Genomic DNA, 26,564 nt, shown 5'->3' with positions numbered 1-26,564 from the left:
TGGCGAGTAAACAAATGTAAGTGTTAAATCCATTAATAAAAGAAAAGCAATTTTAAATCATTATGAGATTCCATAGCATACCTACCAGAATGGTGGGTATTAAAAAGAATATTAAAAAGACTAACCCTGCCAATTATTAGGATATGGAACAATAGATATTCTCATATACTGCTGATGGAACTGTAAACTGACAAAAATACTTAGACATTATCTGTAAAATTTGAAGATTCACATATCCCTAGGTGTGTGTATATATATATATCCAAAGAAACATGTGCACATGTATATCAAGAAACACGCACAGGGGCTGGGTGCAGTGGCTCACGGCTGTAATCCCAGCACTTTAGGAGGCTGAGGCAGGCTGATCACTTGAGGCCAGGAGTTCAAGACCAGCCTGGCCAACATGGCAAAACCCTGTCTCTACGAAAAATACAAAATATTAGCTGGGCATGGTGGCGGGCACCTGTAGTCCTCGCTACTCGGGAGGCTGTGATGTATTCTTATTATGAAATACCATTTAGAATTGAGAAGAACAACAGCATGGAGCTACATACGACATCATAAATGAATCTCCCAAACAAAATACTGAGCAATATAAGTCAAAATATATGTTTTATGATTCTATATACATGAAGTTTAGAAACAGGCAAAAAAAATAAGCTTTCTTGTTTAGGGGTGCATACTTAAGTAAGGAAAAAATCTAAGGGAAAAGAAAAGCAAGGAAGGTATTTGTAGAAAAATCAAGATAGCTGGGCATAGTGTTATGCCCCTATAGTCCCAGCTACTCGGAAGCTGAGGTGGGAAGATTGAGCCCAGGAGTTCAAGTCTGGCCTGGGCAACACAGGGAGACCCTATCTTTTATTTATTTATTTATTTATTTATTATTATACTTTAAGTTTTAGGGTACATGTGCACAATGTGCAGGTTAGTTACATATGTATACATGTGCCATGCTGGTGCGCTGCACCCACTAACTCATCATCTACCATTAGGTATATCTCCCAATGCTATCCCTCCCCCCTCCCCCCACCCCACAACAGTCCCCAGAGTGTGATGTTCCCCTTCCTGTGTCCATGTGTTCTCATTGTTCAGTTCCCACCTATGAGTGAGAATATGCAGTGTTTGGTTTTTTGTTCTTGCAATAGTTTACTGAGAATGATTATTTCCAATTTCATCCATGTCCCTACAAAGGACATGAACTCGTCATTTTTTATGGCTGCATAGTATTCCATGGTGTATGTGTGCCACATTTTCTTAATCCAGTCTATCATTGTTGGGCATTTGGGTTGGTTCCAAGTCTTTGCTATTGTGAATAATGCCGCAGTAAACATACGTGTGCATGTGTCTTTATAGCAGCATGATTTATAGTCCTTTGGGTATATACCCAGTAATGGGATGGCTGGGTCAAATGGTATTTCTTGTTCTAGATCCCTGAGGAATTGCCACACTGACTTCCACAATGGTTGAACTAGTTTACAGTCCCACCAACAGTGTAAAAGTGTTCCTATTTCTCCACATCCTCTCCAGCACCTGTTGTTTCCTGACTTTTTAATGATTGCCATTCTAACTGGTGTGAGATGGTATCTCATTGTGGTTTTGATTTGCATTTCTCTGATGGCCAGTGATGGTGAGCATTTTTTCATGTGTCTGTTGGCTGCATAAATGTCTTCTTTTGAGAAGTGTCTGTTCATGTCCTTTGCCCACTTTTTGATGGGGTTGTTTGTTTTTTTCTTGTAAATTTGTTGGAGTTCATTGTAGATTCTGGATATTAGCCCTTTGTCAGATGAGTAGGTTGTGAAAATTTTCTCCCATTTTGTAGGTTGCCTGTTCACTCTGATGGTAGTTTCTTTTGCTGTGCAGAAGCTCTTTAGTTTAATTAGATCCCATTTGTCAATTTTGTCTTTTGTTGCCATTGCTTTTGGTGTTTTAGACATGAAGTCCTTGCCCATGCCTATGTCCTGAATGGTAATGCCTAGGTTTTCTTCTAGGGTTATTATGGTTTTAGGTCTAACGTTTAAGTCTTTAATCCATCTTGAATTGATTTTTGTATAAGGTGTAAGGAAGGGATCCAGTTTCAGCTTTCTACATATGGCTAGCCAGTTTTCCCAGCACCATTTATTAAATAGGGAATCCTTTCCCCATTTCTTGTTTTTCTCAGGTTTGTCAAAGATCAGATTGTTGTAGATATGCGGCATTATTTCTGAGGGCTCTGTTCTGTTCCATTGATCTATATCTCTGTTTTGGTACCAGTACCATGCTGTTTTGGTTACTGTAGCCTTGTAGTATAGTTTGAAGTCAGGTAGTGTGATGCCTCCAGATTTGTTCTTTTGGCTTAGGATTGACTTGGCGATGCGGGCTCTTTTTTGGTTCCATATGAACTTTAAAGTAGTTTTTTCCAATTCTGTGAAGAAAGTCATTGGTAGCTTGATGGGGATGGCATTGAATCTATAAATTACCTTGGGCAGTATGGCCATCTTCACGATATTGATTCTTCCTACATAAGCATGGAATGTTCTTCCATTTGTTTGTATCCTCTTTTATTTCATCGAGCAGTGGTTTGTAGTTCTCCTTGAAGAGGTCCTTCACATCCCTTGTAAGTTGGATTCCAAGGTATTTTATTTTCTTTGAAGCAATTGTGAATGGGAGTTCACTCATGATTTGGCTCTCTGTTTGTCTGTTATTGGTGTATAAGAATGCTTGTGATTTTTGTACATTGATTTTGTATCCTGAGACTTTGCTGAAGTTGCTTATCAGCTTAAGGAGATTTTGGGCTGAGACAATGGGGTTTTCTAGATATACAATCATGTCGTCTGCAAACAGGGACAATTTGACTTCCTCTTTTCCTAATTGAATACCCTTTATTTCCTTCTCCTGCCTAATTGCCCTGGCCAGAACTTCCAACACTATGTTGAATAGGAGTGGTGAGAGAGGGCATCCCTGTCTTGTGCCAGTTTTCAAAGGGAGTGCTTCCAGTTTTTGCCCATTCAGTATGATATTGGCTGTGGGTTTGTCATAGATAGCTCTTATTATTTTGAGATACGTCCCATCAATACCTAATTTATTGAGAGTTTTTAGCCTGAAGGGTTGTTGAATTTTGTCAAAGGCCTTTTCTGCATCTATTGAGATAATCATGTGGTTTTTGTCTTCGGTTGTGTTTATATGCTGGATTACATTTATTGATTTGCATATATTGAACCAGCCTTGCATCCCAGGGATGAAGCCCACTTGATCATGGTGGATAAGCTTTTTGATGTGCTGCTGGATTCGGTTTGCCAGTATTTTATTGAGGATTTTTGCATCAATGTTCATCAAGGATATTGGTCTAAAATTCTCTTTTTTGGTTGTGTCTCTGCCCGGCTTTGGTATCAGGATGATGCTGGCCTCATAAAAAGAGTTAGGGAGGATTCCCTCTTTTTCTATTGATTGGAATAGTTTCAGAAGGAATGGTACCAGTTCCTCCTTGTAGCTCTGGTAGAATTCGGCTGTGAATCCATCTGGTCCTGGACTCTTTTTGGTTGGTAAGCTATTGATTATTGCCACAATTTCAGCTCCTGTTATTGGTCTATTCAGAGATTCAACTTCCTCCTGGTTCAGTCTTGGGAGAGTGTATGTGTCGAGGAATTTATCCATTTCTTCTAGATTTTCTAGTTTATTTGCATAGAGGTGTTTGCAGTATTCTCTGATGGTAGTTTGTATTTCTGTGGGATCGGTGGTGATATCCCCTTTATCATTTTTTATTGCATCTATTTGATTCTTCTCTCTTTTTTTCTTTATTAGTCTTGCTAGCGGTCTATCAATTTTGTTGATCTTTTCAAAAAACCAGCTCCTGGATTCGTTAATTTTTTGAAGGGTTTTTTGTGTGTCTATTTCCTTCAGTTCTGCTCTGATTTTAGTTATTTCTTGCCTTCTGCTAGCTTTTGAATGTGTTTGCTCTTGCTTTTCTAGTTCTTTTAATTGTGATGTTAGGGTGTCAATTTTGGATCTTTCCTGCTTTCTCTTGTGGGCATTTAGTGCTATAAATTTCCCTCTACACACTGCTTTGAATGTGTCCCAGAGATTCTGGTATGTTGTGTCTTTATTCTCGTTGGTTTCAAAGAACATCTTTATTTCTGCCTTCATTTCATTATGTACCCATTAGTCATTCAGGAGCAGGTTGTTCAGTTTCCATGTAGTTGAGCGGTTTTGAGTGAAATTCTTAATCCTGAATTCTAGTTTGATTGCACTGTGAGAGACCCTATCTTTTAAAAATAAATACATAAATATCAAGATACTTACTACTTTAGCAGAAAACGAGAGGTATATGATGGGGAAGAGGAATGCCAGGGGACTTCTGGGGTGTTGGCAAGATTCTGTTAAGCCATATTACATTTTGTGTTTTCTTCTGCATTTTATAAGACATACATTATAGTTTATGCATTATAAAAATCTGTGTCAGGAAACCAAATAAGATCCAAAATATATATATATAAAGAAACTCACACCTAAATATAATTTAATGGAACTGCAGTTACCAAAGATGAAACGAAGATCTTTGAAGCATCCAAAGGAATGGATTGGCTATATTGGCAAACTCTGATCCTTCAACAGCAGCAATGGAAACCAGGAAGCAGTGGTAGCTTCGTTACTCTCAGAGAAAATAATAGCATACTTCCTATACCCAGCAAATACTGTCTTTCGGAATGAAAGTGAAATAAAGAGAATGTTAGATTAAATAGAAACTGAGAGAATTTACCTCCAATAGACACACATTTTAGAATGAAAGGATCATCTTCAAGTAGAAGGAAAATGATCCAAGAAGGAAGGTTTGAGATGCAAGAAGGAATAAAAAGCAAAGAATAAGGTAAATATGTCAAACAGTGACTGTATAACATAATCATAATGATGTCATATGAGAGGCTTTTTAAGCTAGCATTCAAAAATACACAGTAATACAAGGTTGCTTGAAATTAAAATGTTCTGAATTCTTGTGTTCAAGAGGAGGACTGAGACATCCATTTGTTTAGACTTTGATGAGTATAGATGATAAAATGTCTAAGGTAACCGCTTAACAAAAATAAGGTATGTGACTTTTCAGCTAACACAGGGGAAAAACACTTGGTGGTGTTTTGTTTTGTTTTGTTTTGAGACAGGATCTCCCTTTGTCACTCAGGCTGGAGTGCAGTGGCATGATCTTGGCTCACTGAAGCCTCAACCTCCTGGGCTCAAGTAATCCTCCCACCTCCGCCTCCCAAGTAGCTGAGACTACAGGCACATGCCACCATGCCCGGCTAATTTTTTTGTATTGTTTTTGTAAAGTTGGGGTTTTGCCGTGTTGCCCAGGCTGGTCTCGAACTCCTGAGCTCAGGTGACCTGCCTGCCTTGGCCTGCCAAAGTGCTGGCATTACAGGCATGAACTACCACACCTGGCCCAAAGACACAGTTTTAAAAAGCTGATAAAGAAAGCAAAAAGGAAAAAAATAATTTTAAAACAATTTAAAAAGTCAATTGTGGGACATCCAGATAGAACAGAATGAAGAGGTCAGTGATCCTCTTCCCAAGATAACAAGTGTAAAACTGAAAAATTCACTAAAATAATTGCTTAGGGCCCTGGAGATTGACAAAAGGTAAAGAAAAAATAATGTGGAGCCTGATTCTGCCCTCTCTTTTATTATCTGTGTTCAATAACGGTGTCCTTTCCGGAAAAAAAAAAAAAGACACCATCCCCATTCCGTATTCCTCATTGTCACTATGTAATGGAATAGAAAAAGGGGACTGTTGTATTGTTAAGATTCTTTTTGGTGGCAAGTAATAGAAACAACACTTCAAATAAGCCCTAGTACGCAAGGGAATGTATTGGAAGGGCACTGAAGAATATCCTGCTCTCAAAGGGCAGGAAGAGTAGAGCGACTCCCTAGGGCCTGGGAAGAGGAATGGGGATACTCTTGTGGCCCACCGAGTCTTCAGATTCTCTATCTTGCTTTCTTTTTCTGAGGTCTTGTGTTCTCTTAGCCCCACCACTTTCTGTAAGTCTACTTCACTCTCCTCTCCCAAAAGGTGTTGTCTTCTGCAGAACAGCTTTCACTGTGTTTGACAGGCACATGGCAAAATGATGCATCTATATGTCTTCAGTTTAAGCAACTTCCCAGACTGGTGGTCGGATTCTCAATGTGAAGTTTCTCCAAGACAGTCTGATTGGGTCATCTTGGGTCATGTGTCCATCCTTGGTCTCATCAATTATTATCTGTGGGATCAAGATCAAATTGTACAAGCATGGCTGGGTGGTGGTGATATACACTAGTATAGAGTTAAACATATTCAGCAGAAGAATATTCATGTAGACTACCCTATAAAAAGCCTTTGTAACAAACAGAAAAGTTAGTGTTTAATATAACTTTATTCAATCAACATGCATTTATCTTTACTTCCTGAAGAGAACATCCTTTGTATTGTTGGACTGCTTTACTGTGTAACCTAGTGCAAGCTTTGTACCTATTAATCTGTCGGTATGTATTGGTTTGATTATTTTCTGTTTCATTCACTTATAGCATATTTGTAAATGCTTACAGGAATCTTGTAGGTTTTAACTCTATCTCACAAGTATCATTCTTAAACTAATATATGAGGTTCAAAGATTATGGGTGCTTTATTTCATTCTTAGCATTTTTTTCTAAATATGTGCTTAAATTACAGAGGAGTGGGGTTTTTTTTTTCTTCTTTTTTGGAGGGTAGATTAAAACCATTAGCTATACTTAGGCATAGTCCTCAGTGGATAAGAGTTGTTTTGCTTTCAAAATTTTCAAGCAGGCTTTAGTGAAACAAACAATATTTTCACTATGAAATCACCAGCATGCTAGCTGGAAGAGCTGTGCCATCATCTGTTTATGGTGGTATGCCATTTGGTATCTATAATTCAGAACAGCAAAGGTAAAATTTAAATGTTTGCATACTGAAAATTACTTCTCTATGTCTTTGGAAAAGAGTATTAGCAATGGTTGGGCATGTAGCAAAAACTAAGCTTTCTGTCTATGAGTTGATGGCTCTCCTTAGTTCAGTTTCTTGAACCATTACAAGCCCCATGCAAGCATTGTGCTGTCTGTCAAATATAACCAAAGGCTGAATGAAAACACTGGGATTAGTTCCACTTCCTCAGAATGTGTCAGGTACCTGGCCACACCTCACCCCAGCCATCCCCAGTCCCAGCCTGGCCCATTTCATGAAGTACCATTCAAATGACTCCCATCTGCAGCAATACAAATTACTTTCCAAACAAGTCCCTGGCGGCAGTGACTCCCAGCATGCATTGGCTTTTCCCATTTACTCTTTGCTTCCCAAAATCAGATGAGGGTCTTGCCTAAGTATGTGTTTCACATAGTATTGGCACAGATAGGTGTTCAGTGTTTTGTTTATTTTGTTGTTTCTATGTTTGTTTGTTTGTTTGAGACAGGGTCTTACTCTATCACCCAGGCTAGAGTGTAGTGGCACCATCACGGCTCACTGCAGCCTTGACTTCCCAGGCTCAAACAGTCCTCCCACCTTAGCATTCAGAGTAGCTAGGACTACAGGTACGCGTCACCATGCCTGGCTAAGTTTTACATTTTTTTAAGAGACGGGGTCTCACTATGACTGGTCTCGAACTCTTGGGCTCAAGCCACCCTCCCACCTCAGCCTCCCAAAGTGCTGGGATATGCCTGGCTGTAAGTTCGTTTTAACCAGTTAGTTGTATTGTTCATTCAACAGGCTGTTATGTGTGAGGAACTGCAGTAGTTGCTTCTGTCTTGGGCCAAGTGTCTTCCCTAAAGCTCTAGAGTCTTTAAATTAAAACATCTATATAAAAATTTCCCTATTTTTCCTTTCTTGTTTAAATTTATTTCTCAATTATTCTTCCATAATTCCCAGTTTCATTAATTCCTTTTACATTTTGTTTAGCTTTTTCATTTGTAGGTCATGTACATTCGTACATTCATGAATTCAGCAAATGTTTGTCAAGCACCTATTATGCACCCATGTATTATGCTAGCAGTAACAAATTGCATGTTATATAGTTGTTTCAGTGCTTCAGTATTTAGTTGAAGCAACAAATATATACACCTAACTGTAACCACAAGTGATTGCTATACTATACAGATTATATGGGAATATAGTAGAGGAAGCAGGGAGATTTCCTGAAGAGATCGCATTTGAGTAGAATGACAAGAATGTTTACAGGTGATGCCTGAAGAAGACTGCTCACTAGGACTGGGCTGCAATATTAGAAGCAAAGGCTAGAAAGTAAGTTTGGAGAAATGTTACAGAGGGCCTTGAGTACCACATTTTAGAAATATAGTCTTCATTCTAGGCTCTTTAAAAAATCAGTTTATATTTTTGAGGGGGGATAGTGACATGAAATCACTCATGTTTAAGGAGGATAGTTTTGGAGATTTGTAAATGATAGAGAATCAAAAGTCTGGCTCCATTTTTGATAGTTGACTATTCATTCACCAGTTGATGAGAATTTGAGTGGTTAGAATTTGTTTGTCTGTACCAAATAAAGCTGCTGTGAACGTTCATGTGCAAGTCTTTGTATGGACTTGATTTCATTTCTCATCGTTAGATTTCTAGGAGTGGAATTACTGGTTGTATGGCAAGCTTATGTTTACAGTTTAAGAAACTGCCAAACCAAGGAAAATGGGAGAGCAGGGCTCTCAAAGAATCAGTATCTCCTCTGAAACCACCATAAACTGCCAAAAATTGACAGTATAAACTTTCGGAACTCTGGAATCTAAAATTGACAGAATAAACTTTCAGAACTTTCAGAACACTTGCAACGACTGGGCAAGTGCTTGGTGAGGAGAAGGCCTATGAATTCCAGTGAAAGTATCAATATTATGGTGTTTTCACTAGGCTATCATCTATCCTTCCCTAGCACAGAAGGGGCGGCTGTGACGATAGCAGCCCATGTTCTTGGTGTAGCTTGCTTGGTACAAAGGGATGAATATAGACCTTCTTTAAAAACTGTGGTTGTTCATTCTGACCTGTCTGCTGGTTCCTGAAGGGACTGGTGCAGAGGCTGACCTTTGTCCCACCACCCCCTCATGAGTTGGAGTAGCTTTCTGGGAAGTGGTAGCATCTGTAGAAATTTTTTTTTTCTTTTTTTGAGACAGCGTTTTGCTCTTGTCGCCCAGGCTGGAGCGCAATGGCGCAATCTCGGCTCACTGCAACCTCCGCCTCCCGGTTTCAGACGATTCTCCTGCCTCAGACTCCCAAGTAGCTGGGACTACAGGCATGCACCACCATGCCCGGCTAATTTTGTACTTTTAGTAGAGACAGGGTTTCGCCATGTTGGCCAGGCTGTTCTCAAACTTGTGACCTAAGGTGATCCGCCAGCCTTGACCTCCCAAAGTGCTGGGATTACAGGCATGAGCCACCGCGCCCAGCCTGTAGAAAGATTTAAAGTCATGTACTACCCCTGCCTGCCTGGGGCAAGGGATGGTGGACAGAGCAAGCAGCAGACAAATCCAAAAACCCTCGAAGGAGGAGGCTGGGGGAACTTTCTTGGGGAACAGAGGGCTTGGAAGGACCATGCATATACCAGGGGAAAAAAGAGTACAATATACGTGCCCGGTATTGGATACATACTCAGAAAAGACCTAAGAGGAGACTAGCTTTGCACCTCTGCTGGAGCAAGTAAGGGGTGAGGGCTAAGGCAGAGTTGTAGGCAGACTGCCATAGCTTTAAGGGAGTGCCCCTCTCAGAGCCAAAGCGGAAAGACTGGGAGAATCTTTTTTTTTTTTTTTCTTTGATGTCCAGACATCTAAGGAAATCTCCATCAGGTCACTGGCTTACCAATGAGGTATTGTAACAAAGACTTCACTGACCACACACAAGCAGGAATACAGTCTGTGCAAATGGTTTGGAAAAGTTGTTAAGCAGACAACTGCAGCCCTCAGCAATCAACAACAGCAAACCCTGAGGACGGGAGAATTTGGTTCCTAGAATCACTGCATTCTGGTATTCAAAATACCTGGTGTTCAACACAAGAAAAAGACAGGGCATAGAAAGAAACAGGAAAGAATGTCCCATTTGGTGGGGGCGGGGGGGGGGGGCATGGGAATGACAGAAATCATCTCTGAGGAAACCCAGAATTGGACTTACTAGACAAACACCTTTAATGAACAACTGTCCTAAATATGCTCAGAGAAAAAAGAAAAAAACAAACAGGAAAACAAAGTATGAACAAAATGAGATATCAATAAGGAGACAGAAATTATGAAAAGGGGGCCCAGCCGGACGGTGGCTCACGCCTGTAATCCCAGCACTTTGGGAGGCCGAGGCAGGCGAATCACCTGAGATCAGGAGTTCAAGACCAGCCTGAGCAACATGGAGAAACCCTGTCTCTACTAAAAATACAAAATTAGCCAGGCATGGTGGCGTATACCTGTAATCCCAGCTACTGGGGAGGCTGAGACAGGAGAGTCACTTGAACCTGGGAGGTGGAGGTTGTGGTGAGCCGAGATCATGCCGTTGCACTCCAGCCTGGGCAACAAGAGCGAAACTGCCATCTCAAAAAAAAAGTGGGGGGGACCAATCAAATTGTGGTATTTGCATATAATGGAATATTATTCAAGCATAAAAAGGAATGAAATACTGATGAACCTTGAAAATTGTATGCTAAATAAGCCAGACACAAAAGGTTACATATTGTATGATTCCATTTATATGAAGTATCCACAACAGATAAATCCGTAGAAACAGAGAAATTAGATTGGTGGGTGGTGGTTGTTGGGGCCAAGGGAGGCAGGAATTGGGATTAACTACTTAGTGGGAACCACTTTTATTTTGAAATGATCAGAATGTTTTGGAAATAGAGGTGGTGGTTGCACAACACAGAGAATGGAGTAAATGTCACCTAACTGATCACTTTAAAATGGTTACTTTTGAGCCAGGCACGGTGGCTCACGCCTATAATCCCAGCACTTTGGGAAGCCAAGGTGGGCAGATCGCTTGAGGTCAGGAGTTCAAGACCAGACTGGCCAACATGGCGAAACCCGTCTCTACTAAAAAATACAAAAATTAGCTGGGCATGTTGGAGCCAGGCATGGTGGTAGGCACCTGTGATCCCAGCTAGTTGGGAGGCTGAGGCAGGAGAATCACTTGAACCCAGGAGGCGGAGGTTGCAGTGAGCCAAGATTGTGCCACTGCACTCCAGCCTGGGTGACATAGCAAGACTCTGTCTCAAAAAATAAAATAAAATAGTTACTTTTATGTCATGTGAATTTCACAAAAGTATAAAAATAAAAATTTAAAGAGAGAAAGCAGCTGTGAGTTGTTTGTTTGTTTGTTTGTTTTGTTTTGTTTGAGACAGAGTCTCGCTCTGTCGCCCAGGCTGGAGTGCAGTGGCGCGATCTTGGCTCACTGCAAGCTCTGTCTCCAGGTTCACGCCATTCTCCTGCCTCAGTCTCCCGAGTAGCTGGGACTACAGGCGCCCGGCATCACACCCGGCTAATTTTTTGTATTTTTTTTTTAGTAGAGACAAGGTTTCACCTTGTTAGCCAGGATGGTCTAGATCTCCTGACCTCGTGATCCGCCCACCTCGGCCTCCCAAAGTGCTGGGATTACAGGTGTGAGCCACTGTGCCCGGCCAGCTGTGAGTTTTAAAAGGTTTTTCTCTGTTGTAACATCTCCCTTCCCATCACCTAACCCCCAGGATATGGGCTCAGGGAAAAGTGTTTTGAAGAGAGAATAGATCTGTATAATGCTTAGTTGAAATCTTCCATAAACCCATAAGAGAATCACTTCACACCCATTAAAATAGCTGTAATCAACAAAACAGACAATATCAAGTGCAGGTGAGAATGTAAAGAAGGTGGAACCTTGGCTGGGTGCTTTCCTGGAAGAAGCTCCAATATTGGGCCCCAGAGTTAGGGTTGTAGGAAGATGAGAGATAAAGGCATTCTTCTTGCAAGAGTTAGTAAATCCCTAGTCTGAGACGCCCATGAGAGGTGAATGTATGTGGGGTTATGAATAAATAAAATACCTGCATTACTACGAAATTTAAGGGGACAAATATAGCTCTGCTTAATATGCAAATGTATCATTTCAGAATTTATAAAGGACATTAAAAAATTGAAAGGCGCCAGGCGCAATGGCCCACACTTGTAATCCCAACAGTTTGGGAGGATGAGGCGGGCAGATCACCTGAGCCCACGAGTTCAAGACCAGCCTGAGCAATATGGTGAAACCCTGTCTCTACCAAAAATACACCAAAAAAAAAAAAAAAAAATTAGCTGGGCGTGGTAATGCACGCCTGTAGTCCCAGTGCACCATCACTAGGGAAGCTGAGGTGAGAGAATTGCTTGAACCCCAGAGGCGAAGGTTGCAGTGAGCCGAGATTGTGCCACTGCACTCCAGCCTGGGAGACAGCAAGACCCTGTCTCAAAAAAAAAAATTTTTTTTTTTAAGAAAAAAAGGAAACTACCAAATGGTTTTATAAAATGACTGTACCATTTTATAATGTACCAAAAAATTTGTGTAAGATAAGACCTGCAGGGAAAAAAAAAATCCAAACCATGCTTATTGGAAGATATGCCCTTGTCTGTCAACCCTAACCCAAGAAAAGACATACTGACTTCCCAGAACAGCATTCCCACATTCTTGAAATTACACGGACATTCTCATACATGTTGGCTGTACCAACAGTATGTGAAGTTCCACCTTCTTTACATTTTTACCTGCACTTGATATTGTCTGTTTTGTTGATTACAGCTATTTTAATGGGTGTGAAGTGATTCTCTTATGCGTTTACGAAAGATTTCAACTAAGCATTATACAGACCTATTTTTCATTTAGAGCTCTTTTATTTTGAGCTTTTAATGATAGTTCAAATTGTTGTTGAATGCCTTTTTAAACTACTTTATCTTACAAAGTCTAGTTGTAATTTAAATTGAAGATAATCATATGTTCATATTTCCTGACTCTATCAGTTTTTATTCACCCTTTAATTATGATGTTTTTATTATGTTTAAAATATTGTATTCATCTGAAAAGCTCAAACTACACAGTATCATCCCTGCTCCCCCCACACCTACCTCCCAAAAAGAGGTTTCATTGTTTCTTCGCCCCACTTTATAACATCAGTCACATTCACATACAAAGGATGTAGAACAGAAAAGACCCAAAGAGCTTTGCAAATGCTCCTGGAGGGCACTGGCAGGCACTGGTTGAGCAAGTTCTCTAATGGTGTGTCAGTGGTGAGGTACAGTTCAACAAAGAGTTTTCAGAGGCTTTAATTATATTAACACAACAAATTGTTAACTACTTGTTCTAAGGTTTTTTTCAAACTTTAACTTTAGTTTCTTCTCAATGCATTCTCTTGCTTTATAAGACACTATAAAACACATCTGGTTAGCATTCAGCACTTATGGCACTTGTAAATAAGGAATCCTCTTTGTATTACAAATGTGTGAATAAATGCTATGCTTAAAGATGTTTGATTTTAAAAACAGTGTAGAATTCGTATTTGTCTGAGGCCGAAGTATGACTTTTAGGAAATTGGAATCTGTCCTTTGGCTATTTTGTCTTTAAGAAAGAAGCTGACAGCTTGACTGTCTTGGCCCACACTCCCTGTTTCCATTTCCTCCTGCGGGCCAGGGCTGCATAATCAAAGTTAGACAGTTGTTATGCAAGCTTCCTGGTCTCAGGGGCCCTTATCCCTGTCCAGCCCTTAAACACAACATCTCTCTGTTTCCAAATAAATCCAAGAACTGTACAATCCCTTTCCATGTGTTTGGTCAGCCTTGGCTTCTGGAAATTAGTATGTTTCTTCAACTGTCATTTAAATGTGCAAGTTAGCTGAATTCTTAATAGAAGGAGATTTTGAAAGATAAATAGAAAGCTCACAAACGTCAAAACAAATGTATATAACTAATATCTGCATGTATCAAAGATTTCTAATCTGCAGCTTTTGACCCGTTTATTCAAACGTGATGCAGCTAATTCTAGTGGAACAAAATCATGTGGACCATAGTTTCAGGATAGAGAAGTATTAAACAATTGAAGTTTTGAATAAATGAGCCAAAAGGGAGTCAACATTAAAGTCTTTATACTTTCAGATAAGTTTAAACATTTCCACTCATTGAAATACCAAGAGAATGGGAATGCACTGAAAACATTATTCAGAGCACACCAAAAAGTAATAAAAAATTGTGCATAAAATAAGACCTGCAGGGGGCCGGGTGCGGTGGCTCACGCCTGTAATCCCAGCACTTTGGGAGGCTGAGGCGCGTGGATCACAAGGTCAGGAGATCAAGACCATCCTGGCTAAAACGGTGAAACCCCGCCTCTACTAAAAATACAAAAAAATTAGCCAGTGTGATGGCGGCCGCCTGTAGTCCCAGCTACTCGGGAGGCTGAGGCAGGAGAATGGCATGAACCCGGGAGGCGGAACTTGCAGTGAGCCGAGATTGCGCCACTGCACTCCAGCCTGGGCGACAGAGCGAGACTCCGTCTCAAAAAAAAAAAAAAAAAAAAAAAAAAAAGAAAAAGCATTTTCCAAAGTGGAAGGGTAATAGCAGAGAGGAGGCATCTTGGCACTCATCACAATTTTTAAATTATAAATTTAATTTATTTCGTTATTTATTATCTGTCTTTTCCACCAAATTTTATGCTTCATGAGGTCAGGAATACTGTCTTATTTTTTAACTTTTTGTTGAAATATAGACATACATGGGTGCAGCACACCAACATGGCACATGTATACATATGTAACTAACCTGCACATTGTGCACATGTACCCTAAAACTTAAAGTATAAAAAAAAGACATAAAAGAGCATATATAGACACATATACATGTATAAATGTATACACTTATACATGTATAAATATATACATTATATAAATGTATACACTTATACAATTATCATGGATATATTTATACATGATAAATATACAGTTTGATAGTTTTTCACAAAATGAACTTGTATGACCACCACTCTGATCAGGAAACAGCATGAGCAGCCCCAGAGCATGAAGCCCCTTCACTCCTTTCCATTCATTCTCCAGCCCAGGGCGAGCACTGCTGGCTCCTGACAGCAGGGATCCACTAGCCTGCTCTAGAACCTGATGTGTATGAAATCGGGCCATGCCTAGTATTCTGTGCTGGCCTTCTTTTGCTCCCTGTTGTTTTTGATGAAGTTCATCCACATTACAATTTTTGATCACACTGTAATTTTCGATCATTCATCTCATTGCTGTATAGTATTCCATTGTGTGGATATACAACAAAGTCTTTATCCATCATACTGTTCCTGGGTATTCCTCAGTTCTGGCTCTATGAACAGTAGCACCATGAGCATTGGGAACACGTGTGCAGATTTCTGTTGGGTGGAATTGCTGAATCACGTCATATACATATGCTCAGCTTTGGTACCTGTTTCCAAACAGTTTTCCAAAGCAGCTGTACCAGTTCACACTCTCACCAGCAGTGTATGAAGGTTCCATTTGCTCACCTGTTTCAACACTGGTTTTGTTAGTCATTTTTAGCCAGTTGGGTGTGTGTGTCATGGTATACCATTGTGGTATTAGTTTGTATTCCCCTGATGATGCACAGTGCTGATTTTGTTCATCAGTATATACCCAGCATTTAACATCATATCTGTGCTTTTTATTAAGGCTCTTTCTATACAAGTGAGAGAGGATGGGACAGAAACCCAACCTAAGTTGGCTTAAACGAAAAGGAACGTTAGTGGCTCCTGTAGCTAGCAGAGAGACTGGAGTAGCTCAGACAACCAGAGCTGCTGGCCCCAGGGCTGGAGGCTTCTCTCCCACTGTGTGAGCCTCCCAGCAGCCCTGGCATCATCTGCCCTAAGCATCCACTTCTCAATCCCAGGTGGCAGGAGAGCTGCCCCCGGGGAGCCACACTGTGTGTAAGATGCTGAGAGTGCTGTGATGAGGTGAGCCAGCTCCTGGGCAAAGGTGAGAAGGATTTGTCACCAGAAGAAGGGAGATGAGAAGGCTCACTGGGCAAAGAAAAACAGACTTCTGACAGACCACCGTGGCATCACACACAGGAGATACTCCATAATATCATTTTGAATGAATGAATGAGTCAGCCCAAGCTTATGTTGTGCAGGCCACAGACAGGGTGAACCAGAAATATTTTTACTGAAATTACTCTAGGAAAGCAAAGCCGTTTTAGGACAGCAAAGGATTTTCTTTCCTTCTGCCCTCATTTCCCCTAATTCAAGAGCTATTCTATGTTGAAATATGAATAGCTATGTTTTGCCAATTCATGGATGATCTGTACAGAAATGAATAAATGAAAGAGTGGTGTTTGCTACTCTTCTGTTATCTGTTTTGAGTTTTAAGTCAAGCCCATAATAAGCTGGTTCCTTCCTCCTGCCTGGGCCAACAATGAAAGTGAACAGTGATTAGAGTTTGGCAGAGCTGGTTTATGTGGTCTGTGGCCAGACTACAAGGCGAGTGTTATTTTGGGACCCAAATAAAAACTATAAGTTTTTTTCTTTAAATTCTTTCGGTAAAAAATGGGAGCCACTTATTAAAATAACCAAGCATAATAGTTAAACTGGTAGCAGTAGATAAAGGGAACCCGGTAGAGAAGCCAAGAATATAGGTACACTTTGCTACCTTTCTCACGAATCTCAAAGGTAATATGATATCCTGGATGGGAATCCTGGAACAGAAGGACATTAAGGCAAAACTGAGGAAATCTGAATGAAATTTGGACTTTAGTTATAGTAGTGATGCAGCAATCTTGGTTCATTAATTATAACAAACATCCCACACTAATGGAAGATGCTAATAACAGAGGAATAACAGGGGAAACTGGGTGTGGGATATGTAAGGACTCTGTATTGTCTTTGCAATTTTCCTGTCAATGTAAACTGTTTTAAAAAGTAGTTTAAGAAAAAAACAGGTGAGGGTCTTGGAGGAGCCTGTGCAGGGAGGCTCCTGGAGCTTCAGCTTTATTAGTTTTAGGGTCAGCCCACCTCTGGTCTCCCTCCATTCTTATCAGTGGGATCACGGGGAACCTAAAATTTTCTTGAGAAAGGCACCTTGAGTAGGTGGCCCCGTGAGCAGGTGGCCCAGCTGCTGCTTCCACTTCTGGCTCTGGGCCACTGGTACAGCATGGCGTGTCTGAGCCTTGTTTTTCTTATTTTAAAAGATGGGCATAATTTTATATCTCTGCCTCATAAGGGTGTTATGAGGTGTTAAAAGATCTTTCCACACTAGAACTACTATGCAAATGGAATAAATTATCATTGTCCTTTGGACTACTTTGCTGAGACTTTTCATCGCCCCTCAAGTTTTAAATCTCTGCCTAGTATTCATTTTATTTCATTTTTCCTTAACCATCAGCTCTTGATGTAATACAAAATTTCAACTTAAAATTTCATTTGTGGCCAGGCATGGTAGCTCACACCTGTAATCCCAGCACTTTGGGAGGCCGGGGTGGAGGGATCACTTGAGGCCAGGACTTTGAGACCATCCTGGACAACATAGCAAGACCCCATCTCTACAAACATTTTTTTAAAACTTTTAAAAATTAAAAAAAGTTTTCATTTATGTAAGTTATTTGTGCCCTATTTTTCTATGTCCTGGATGTGAGAGGTTGCTCTTCTTTTTTTTTTTTTTTTTTTTTTGAGATGGAGTTTAGCTCTTGTTGCCCAGGCTGGAGTGCAGTGACATGATCTTGGCTCACTGCAACCTCCGCCTCCCAGGTTCAAACAATTCTCCTGCCTCAGCCTCCCGAGTAGCTGGGGTTATAGGCGCAAGCCACCAAGCCCAGCTAATTTTTTGTATTTTTAGTAGAGACAGGGTTTCACTATGTTGGCCAGGCTGGTCTTGAACTCCTGACCTCAGGTGATCCACCCACCTTGGCCTCCCAAAGTGCTGGGATTACAGGCATAAGCCACCATGCCCAGCCATGTTGCTGTTTTTCTAAGAACATGTGTTGACTTCATGGTTTATTTGTTTATTGATTTTTTGGAGATAAGATCTCACTCTCTCATCCAGGCTAGAGTGCATTGGCACAAACATGGCTCACTGCAGCCTCAACCACCTGGGATCAACTGATCCTCCCACCTCAGCCTCCCATGTAGCTGGGACCACAAGCATGCAACACCACACGCAGCTAATTTTTTATTTTTTGTGGAGATGGGGATCTTACTTTGTTGCCCAAGCTGGTCCTGAACTCCTGACCTCAAGCAATCATCCGGCCTTACACTCCCAAGGTGCTGAGATGACAGGCATGAACTCCCAAGTCTGCTCAGTTTTTTGTTTTTTGTTTTTGTGTTGTTTTTTGTTTTTTTTTCATGGAGTCTCGCTCTGTCGCCCAGGCTGGAGTGCAGTGGGACCATCTCGGCTCACTGCAACCTCCGTCTCCTGGGTTCAAGCGATTCTCCTGCCTCAGCCTCCCAAGTAGCTGGGATGACAGGCGTGCACCACCATGCCTGGGTAATTTATTTTTAGTAGAGACAGGGTTTCACCATGTTGGCTAGGCTGGTCTCAAACTCCTGACCTCAGGCAATCTGCCCACCTCGGCCTCCCAAAGGGCTGGGATTACAGGCATGAGCCACCGCACCCAGCCTATTTCCTTCCATTTTTAAAAAACTGAAAGCATTTAACGTAAGACTGTGAAGTACAAGTTTGAACATACATCATTGGCTTTATTTATAAAATATAGTATAAATATTATTTAAACTTTAAATTCTATACCCAAACTATTCATCAAGTATGAGGGAAAAATAAACACATTGTTAAACATGAAAGTCCTCAAAAAATGGCAGATTGAAACATACAGCATTTATCAGGCACCCTGCCAAAACCTTTCTAAAATGGCAGTAAAAAAGGTGTTTTGTTTGGTTGTTTGTTTTGAGACAGAGTCTTGCTCTGTTGCCCAGGCTGGAATGCAGTGGTGTGATTCTAGCTCACTGTAGCCCAGAATTCCTCGGTTCAAGTGATCCTCTTGCCTAAGTCTTCCAAGTAGCTAGGGCTACAGGCACACACCACCATGTCTAATTTTTAAAAATTTTTGTAGAAATGGGGTCTCACTATGTTGCCCAGACCGGTTAGTTTTTAAAAGACATAAATGCACAGATAAATAGGTAGGGCCAAGCCAAGCCCTGGAGTTCAAGGCCAGCCTAGGCAACATAGTAAGACCCTGTGTCAAAAAAAAAAAAAAAAAAGGAAAGAAAGAATAGAAAAATAGGTGGGAAGAAGGCAGCAATACAATATTGGAAGCTAGAAAGTGTGGTATTTGATTAAAACGAGAGAAAGCCTTGAGGAAGGCTGATGTGTTTTATAGAATTCCAATTTGCTCAGAAATGGGAGGCATCAAGTACATTGGAAAGTAGGGACAGGATGGAGAAGAGTTAGTCGGAAGTCCATACGGGAGGCAGAAAGGCTCTCCTACACCCCGACTTCTGTCCCCGCCATGACAGCAGCCATCTATTAATAAAAAAAACGATGATAAGAGCCAGAGAGGTTCTGGACTCTGGGCCCCACTGTGGCTTTTTTTTTTTATAACCTTCCTCTATAATACTTCCTCTAAGTATTTTTAATAAAAAATGAGGCATAGGAAGTTTCCTTTACTAGATCAGGGCTCTTCAAGGTTGAGACTTGGCTGTATTCATGTCTAGCACTAGATTGGGAAAAAGTGAGCAAATTTTTAGGGGCAATTATGTTTCCCAACAAAAATGTTTTTTCTGCTACCATCAAAGTCAGTTGCCAGCACTGAATTATGCTGCTACAAATTGATTGTGATAAAACTTGACCTGTATACTGCAACTATATTTGAGCTTAGAGATGTTATCTAGTAGAATGTTTATAAGCTTAGGTTTTGGAATCTGTTTCCCTTAGGTTTTAATCAATTTACTAGTTGTGTAATCTTAAGCAAGTTATGTTAATTATTCTGAGCCTTAGTTTCATTAAAATGAGCATTATACCGAAGATTTCATATGACCACTGTGAGGATTGAATGAGCTATAGTGCAAGTCGACTGCACAGGGCCTGCAAGAATGAAGGGCTCCAAACGGGGTGGGGACAGGAGTGGGAGTGATTTGTCTTGTGAAAAAGAACCTGAAGACCTCAAGAACGCCTGCCAATCTCAGAATCTCCCTTATTCTGTGAAAAAGTTTAAATGGGATCATAACTTTAAATTATAATTAGTTTCAATGTTTTTAGACAGCATTACTTTGAGATTTATGAAATAATGAGAGTTTAAACCTTAATGATAAAATTTTCTGTGTATATCTGGAATATTACTTTCATTATCTGTTATAATTACATATGAATAATTACATAAAGAGAAAATTGTGGAATTATCTCTAAAGAGTTTCTAGTATTTACTGTTACATTGATATGTGTGTGTATATTTAGCTTCTTCATTATCATTTCTGACTATTTTAAAATAAACCAACTTGGCTCACATTTTCACATTAGTGGTCTAGGAGGGAAGTGAATTCCTTTTCAAAGCTTAAAATTACTACATGATTAACTTTCAGTGATAATCTTAAAAAAGAACTACTGCTAGGACTTACATTCCAATCTGAAGCGTTCTCTGTTTTCTCTAGTAATCTTAATGGGAAGTCAGTTTTTTATGGGTACATTTGCCTTTAGAGTGATTGCAGGGTGCATGTTTCTAAGGTGTATAAATTACTGACTTTGCTTGAGTAATTTTCCCCTTTCCATTATAAAGTGGGAAAGTATAGAAAAATCATATTTGTAACTTTTATTCATTTTTAGGATTCCCATATCCGTTTGTTCCTTCTTTTAGTTCCATTTTCTAGACAAAGTGTTTGTGGCCAAACGTTCACATCATGATCTCTCCCAGCACCAATTCTGATTTCCCAAAAAGTGCTAAGGTTTGTTTTCAAACTGGTTTGAGGTGTTCTTTGGGGGTGTGGGTTTTGTGAGTCACAGGGCTCCTCTCTGTCTGGGCTGGCCAAGGGCAGGGGCCAGCTCTCACCCCCCACTGCCATGGGTCCCTCTGAGAAGGAGTGAAGGAGGAGAGAAGGTGGGCATGTGAGGGCGAGTTGGCCTCATCCCCACAACCCCAGCACAGTAGTCCTTGCTCCTCTGAGCTTTCTATAATCACCCTAGCAAAGGGACAGTGATTTCCAGTAAGAAAACCCTCCACAGAGTATCCGGAGTAGTGGGAATCTACTAGAGGATGTGTCAGGAGGGAGAAATTACATGGGGAAATAACTTGTCTTCATTTTCTCTGGGGTTGTGATGTGACATCACATGGGCAGAGGCAGCACTGGGTCTCACCCTGCACTGTGTGCACAAGGGTCCAGTTGGAACAAGGTCAGGAGGCAGGGCATCTCACTGGCCTGTCCACATGGCCAGCTCGGAACACACTGTTTCCTGTCTCCTGAGACAGAAATTTGTATGAGAAGCAAAGATTACAAAGATTACAGATAAATGAAATTTAAATATTCAATTATAAAACAAATAACTGAAGGGGTTTTTTTTTTTTTTGAGGAATTTTTCCAGCTTAACAGAATTAAAATGAACTATGATGAAACATGGCAAAAACTACAAGGAGGCCAGGCGCAGTGGCTCACACCTGTAATCCCAGCACTTTGGCAGGCCGAGGCAGGTGCATCACTTGAGGTCAGGAGTTCGAGATCAGCCTGGCCAAAATAGTGAAACCCCATCTCTACTAAAAATTAGCCAGGCATTGTGGTATGCACCTGTAATCCCAGCTACTAGGGAGGCTGAGGCAGGAGAATCACTGGAACCCCAGAGGCGGAGGTTGCAGTGAACTGAGATCACACCACTGCACTCCAGCCTGGGATGGAGTGAATTCCACACCCAGAGTAAGACTCTGTGTCAAAAAAAAAAAAAAAGGAAATGGAAATATGGTTGAGAATAAAGGGATTTCTGTTGGAATTTCATCCCTAGGGGTTTGAAAACCATTTTAGTATTCAGAAGCACAGAAATGGCCCAAACCAGGCCCTGAAAGGAGCCCAGGAAACAAAAAGGGTGAAAAGAAAAAGAAAAAAGTCCATCTTAGGCTTAGGCGCTAAGGTCACACAGGACAGACCTCCCCGTCCGACGCCAGCCCCTGGCTAGACTATCACTGTGCCATACGGGAGGGATTGTGTGGTCAGTAGTTTTTGTTTTGTTTTGTTTGTTTTTGTTTTTGTTTTTGTTTTTGTTTGAGACAGAGTATCCCTCTGTCACCCAGGCTGGAATGCAGTGGTGCGATCTCGGCTCACTGCAACCTCTGCCTTCCAGGTTCAAGTGATTCTCCTACCTCAACCTCCTGAATAGCTGAGACTACAGGCTCCCACCACCACGCCTGGCTAATTTTTGTATTTTTAGTACAGACGGGGTTTCACCATGTTGGCCAGGCTGGTCTTGAACTCCTGACCTGAGGTGGTCCACCTGCCTCGGCCTCCCAGAGTGCTGGGATTACAGGCGTGAGCCACTGCGCCTGGCCCAGTGGTTGTTTTGTTAATCTGCTTTCCTCCTGTTTCTCAGAGTCACTTCCCAAGAGAAAGCACTATTAAAAGTATGGTGTAGCTCCCACTAGATGTTTCTCCATTTACGAGACATGGTCAGATTACTTTCCCCCTAGGCTGTGGCCTCCTCCAGCCTCTCTTTTGGTTTATCTGTGTCTCATGAACATCCAAACTGCCTGGAGCTCCACAGGCTTCCCTGGGGGACCAGTGGGACCCACCTCCCCTGGTCTTTCCTGGTCCGTGTCTTCTGCAAAGGGCCAAGGAGTAACTGTTTTAAGCTTTGCAGCCATGTAGTCTGCTCAGTCACTAAGTTCAGCACAAAAGCAGCCACAGACTGTATATACCTAAGTGAGGGTGGCTGTGTGCCAATCAAACTTTATTACAGACACTGAAGTTTGAAGTTTGCATTTAATGTAATTTTCACATGTCACGAAATCTTTGGAGTTCTTTTCAACCATGTTTAGCTTGAGATTCCATACAAGAACAGAAGGGCGTGGGATCTGGCTTCTGGCCTGTCATTTGCTGTCTCCTGCCCTGGCTCTCTTCCTGTCCATACAGGCCCATTATTCATGCTTGCATTTGCTGTTTGTTTATTAAAATTCCCCAGCTCTTCGTTTTAAAAATGCCATTGGGATATATTTCCAATAGAGTGGGTCTCTTTCAACTCTGGGTTTCCCTGGTTCTTCCCAAGTCTGTACAAACAAGAAAAGTTGGGTGAAGGGAGGATGGAGGCTCCCAGCTGGTCTGTTCTGCAAAGTTCTGGAGATGAGGTAAGTGCTGAGGGCTGGGCCACCCCACTGGGGCTGGGGCACATGGAGAATGTTTGGTACAAGCCCTTGCGAGGGTTCTGGGGCATCAGTCACTACCAGAAAGACAGCGCAAGTCATGCCCTGGTCGGCCATCCCTTCTGGTGGGGGTTGTGTTTTTGCTCCTGTGGCAAAGTGCTGCAATGACATTCCAACTCTCCCAGGTTTATGCCCCACCATGGGTTTGGAATAGAGAGGCTTTTCTGGTTGTTTGTTTTACTAAGCAACATTTAGGACACATTTTTTAACTCCCTGTGGACAAGCAATCCTTCTAACAGAGCTCCTCAGCTGTTCCCAGTTATTTTTGTGGATGGTCTTGTGGATGGTGCAGGTCCCCTGAGGGGTCCTTCCTGGACACCCATGTTCATCCACTGAGGGCGACTGATCTCTGACTTCCGTCCCCACACGGGGTCAGACAAGTGGGTCTGATGCCTCCTGAGCCAGCAAGCTGCTGTGCTCCCTTGTTTTTTACCAACCAGACGACTCTTAGGGGCAGATGTGTGTGTCGCTAGGTCTGTGTTTGCGTGTCCGAGCCTCAGGACCACGTCCAGGAAAGTTAGGCTAATACGGTTTACAGGAGGCAATTCAGCAGCATAGCCACTGCATTCCTTTCTGCTTGTATCACTACATGGACGTATTTACTTCAAAAACACAAATAGAGTCTAGAAAAACTGGTTAAAAATCCACACAATTAGACTTGGAGATACAGTCTTTCCATCCTGTATGTAATCAAAAGATTTAAAAGTCAGGCACCTTTTGTCCAGCCTTGTAGCCTGGGGATTTCTGTTAACATTTCAGTCGGACGCTGTGTCAGTGAGGGACTCTCTTCTGCTAGGTGTGCCAATCAGGAAATTTCCAAAGGGAGCTTCTGGTGCTGCCGGCGGTTAGTTGTTACTTCAAATGATTGTGATGATACAAAGTGCTCGAATATCCAGTCCTTTCCATGTTAGAGCTCTTGAGAATCTGAAAACCCCATCTCGCCTCCCCCGTGGGGGTACCAGCCCTCATTTAAATGCCACGCTGTGACCAAAAGGACAGAGGTGCCTGGCCTGGTATTAGGCCCGGGAAAGTCTCGGTGTCAGATAAATGACTGCGTTGTGTCAGCTCCATGTCACGCTCCATGTGCCCACAGAGGAGTGGGCTGGGAGGGGACAGCAGGCACTCTTGGGAGACTGTAAATCGGCTGATCAAACAAGGGGATACACTGAGGGTGAAGGGACGCAGTCTCTCCCCAACAGCAAAGCGACTGACAGATGTCAAAAGAGCTAGACTGAGGTGTCTGGGAGAGCTCGTGCCTGCGTGTTTTGAATATGGGTGTGCACAGACACGGGTGGAAGTGGCTGCAAGTGGCTCATGCACCTGCACACACCAGTGTGTCCTTCCTAGCTCTTTCCACTGACAGGCCCTAGAAGTAACGAAGCTCCAGGAGCAACGAGCCCAGGTCCTGGTTTATAAATACTGTCTGCTCCTTTGATTCTAGAGCTGGGCAGGGAAGTACAAAATGAGCCTAGAACAGCTGATGATGCCAGAGAGTAGGAAGACCTCAAAGAATGGTGGGGCTGTGTCAGAAGAACCAGGAGCAGTTTACAGGAGCTCATACTGGCCAGACCTGGGGGCTTGAGCATCACGACCAATAGTGATCTTAAACAGGTTACAGCCTATGGAATAAACAAGTGACTGAGTGGATACTGATACAAATGAGTAAGGGAAAAGGAGAAGCTCTTTCTGCTGGTAGAAAGCCAACAGATGCGGGAGGAATGATGGAAACGGAAAGCCACCTTTTGGGACCCTCATTGTTGTTGGTGTTGCCATGAGCCATCATAGGGTCTCAGACTCAGGAGTGGACAGTGGTCTCAGGACATCCCATGGAGCACAGTGGTGGGGCCGCGTTTGAGGCACACAGGCAGCATTTCCATGGGGCTCCAAACCTGGCATCAACTCAGCATGGATATGCAGCGTTAGGCCCAGATTCAGCAATCTGTGGTGCCAGCAGCTGCACCCAGGCTGTCAAGACCAGCCATGCTGGGGCCTGAGGGGACAAGGAAGGAGAGACGCAGTTGGGACAGCTGGGGACATCTGAAGGGGCACGTTCTGGTTTGGAGAAGTATGTTTTGGTCACATAGGAGATCTGCTCAATTGGGGAAAAACCCTGTGTGTGTCCACGGGCGAGGGGTACCATGTCTCAGCATGGCGCAACACAGAGGGAGGTGACAGGCGGTGTGAACAGGCGGCAGCTTCTCATTCTCCTCGTATACTGTTTCTGTAAATTCAAAATTACATTCAAATTAAACTTTTTTTTTTTTTGGAGACAGAGTCTTGCTCTGTCGCCAGGCTGGAGTGCAATGGCGCAATTTTGGCTCACTGCAACCTCTGACTCCCTGGTTCAAGCGATTCTCCTGCCTCAACCTCCCGAGTAGCTGGGATTACAGATGCGCGCCACCACGCCCAGCTAATTTTTGTATTTTTAGTAGAGAAGGGGTTTCACCATGTTGGCCAGGGTGGTCTCGATCTCTTGACCTCGTGATCTGCTCACCTTGGCCTCCCAAAGTGCTGGGATTACAGGCATAAGCCACCACACCCAGCCTCAAATTAAACTGTAAAAACACGACTGAGGCTCAGAGAGTTTAAAAGGGATTTCTCAAAGTCATATAGCCAATCAACAGCTAAGTGGGCTGAGGTGGGACAAAGGCCCCTTGTCCCAGGCAGGGCAGTTGTGCAGGCCCCAGGGCCCCGGCAGTACCTGTTCACTCGGTAATGGTTTGATTGTCTAACACACATAAGATCATACGCATGGTAATGTGTGAAGAACCTAGACCAGTGTCTGGCACAGAGGTGCCTTTGTATTTGTCAGCTTTCTTTCTGAAATGAGGGCAGATCATTGTTCTTCCCAGTGCTCCTGCTGTAGGCATTTCTAAACCTTTCTGAAGTTTATCATACTTCTCTCAGAAGTCTTGTGCGTGGAGAGCAGGGGTGTGGTGGTACACTCACCAAGACACCCACAGTGCCAAGTCCAACAGACGTGTCTCTGCTGGTTTCACCAGATGCTGCAGGAGCTGTTGCCCACTCCCTCCTCAGCGATCCCTGTGCACTTCCCCACCTTCCTGCCTACACTCAGCTCTGATCACCCCTGACACACCTCTCCTGCCTTACCTCACAAAAAGTACCTCATCTGCACCCCTGCCCTGGAGGTCAGAAACTCTCCACACCCCACATCCAGCAAGCCCTGATGCCACACCCCCAGAGCACATCCACGTCACTCCAGTGTCACTCAGCCATGGTCCCCCTGCTTTCTCCCACATCTCGCCCACCTCC

The 26,564-nt window shown here is 42.4% G+C and overlaps 1 protein-coding gene across 2 annotated transcripts in view; it reads left to right on the top strand.

Annotated features, from left to right (window-relative positions):
- CENPP (centromere protein P) overlaps positions 1-26,564 on the top strand; it is a 289,427-nt gene that overhangs the window by 251,522 nt on the left and 11,341 nt on the right. Inside the window, exon 1 of one of the 2 annotated variants that reach the window (XM_016961144.4) lies at positions 22,965-23,216. The exons of the other annotated variant lie outside the window; for it this stretch is intronic. Coding sequence (XP_016816633.3) covers positions 23,172-23,216 — 45 coding nt within the window. The 5' untranslated portion in view covers positions 22,965-23,171. Of the gene's footprint in view, positions 1-22,964; positions 23,217-26,564 lie in introns of those variants that run through there. 2 annotated transcript variants of the gene reach the window in all.

The sequence above is a fragment of the Pan troglodytes genome, chromosome 11 (genome assembly GCF_028858775.2).
Source record: "Pan troglodytes isolate AG18354 chromosome 11, NHGRI_mPanTro3-v2.0_pri, whole genome shotgun sequence".
Taxonomy (NCBI): domain Eukaryota; kingdom Metazoa; phylum Chordata; class Mammalia; order Primates; family Hominidae; genus Pan; species Pan troglodytes.
The sequence above is the reverse complement of the archived record's forward strand: the minus strand, read 5'-3'. Positions and strand labels throughout refer to the sequence as shown.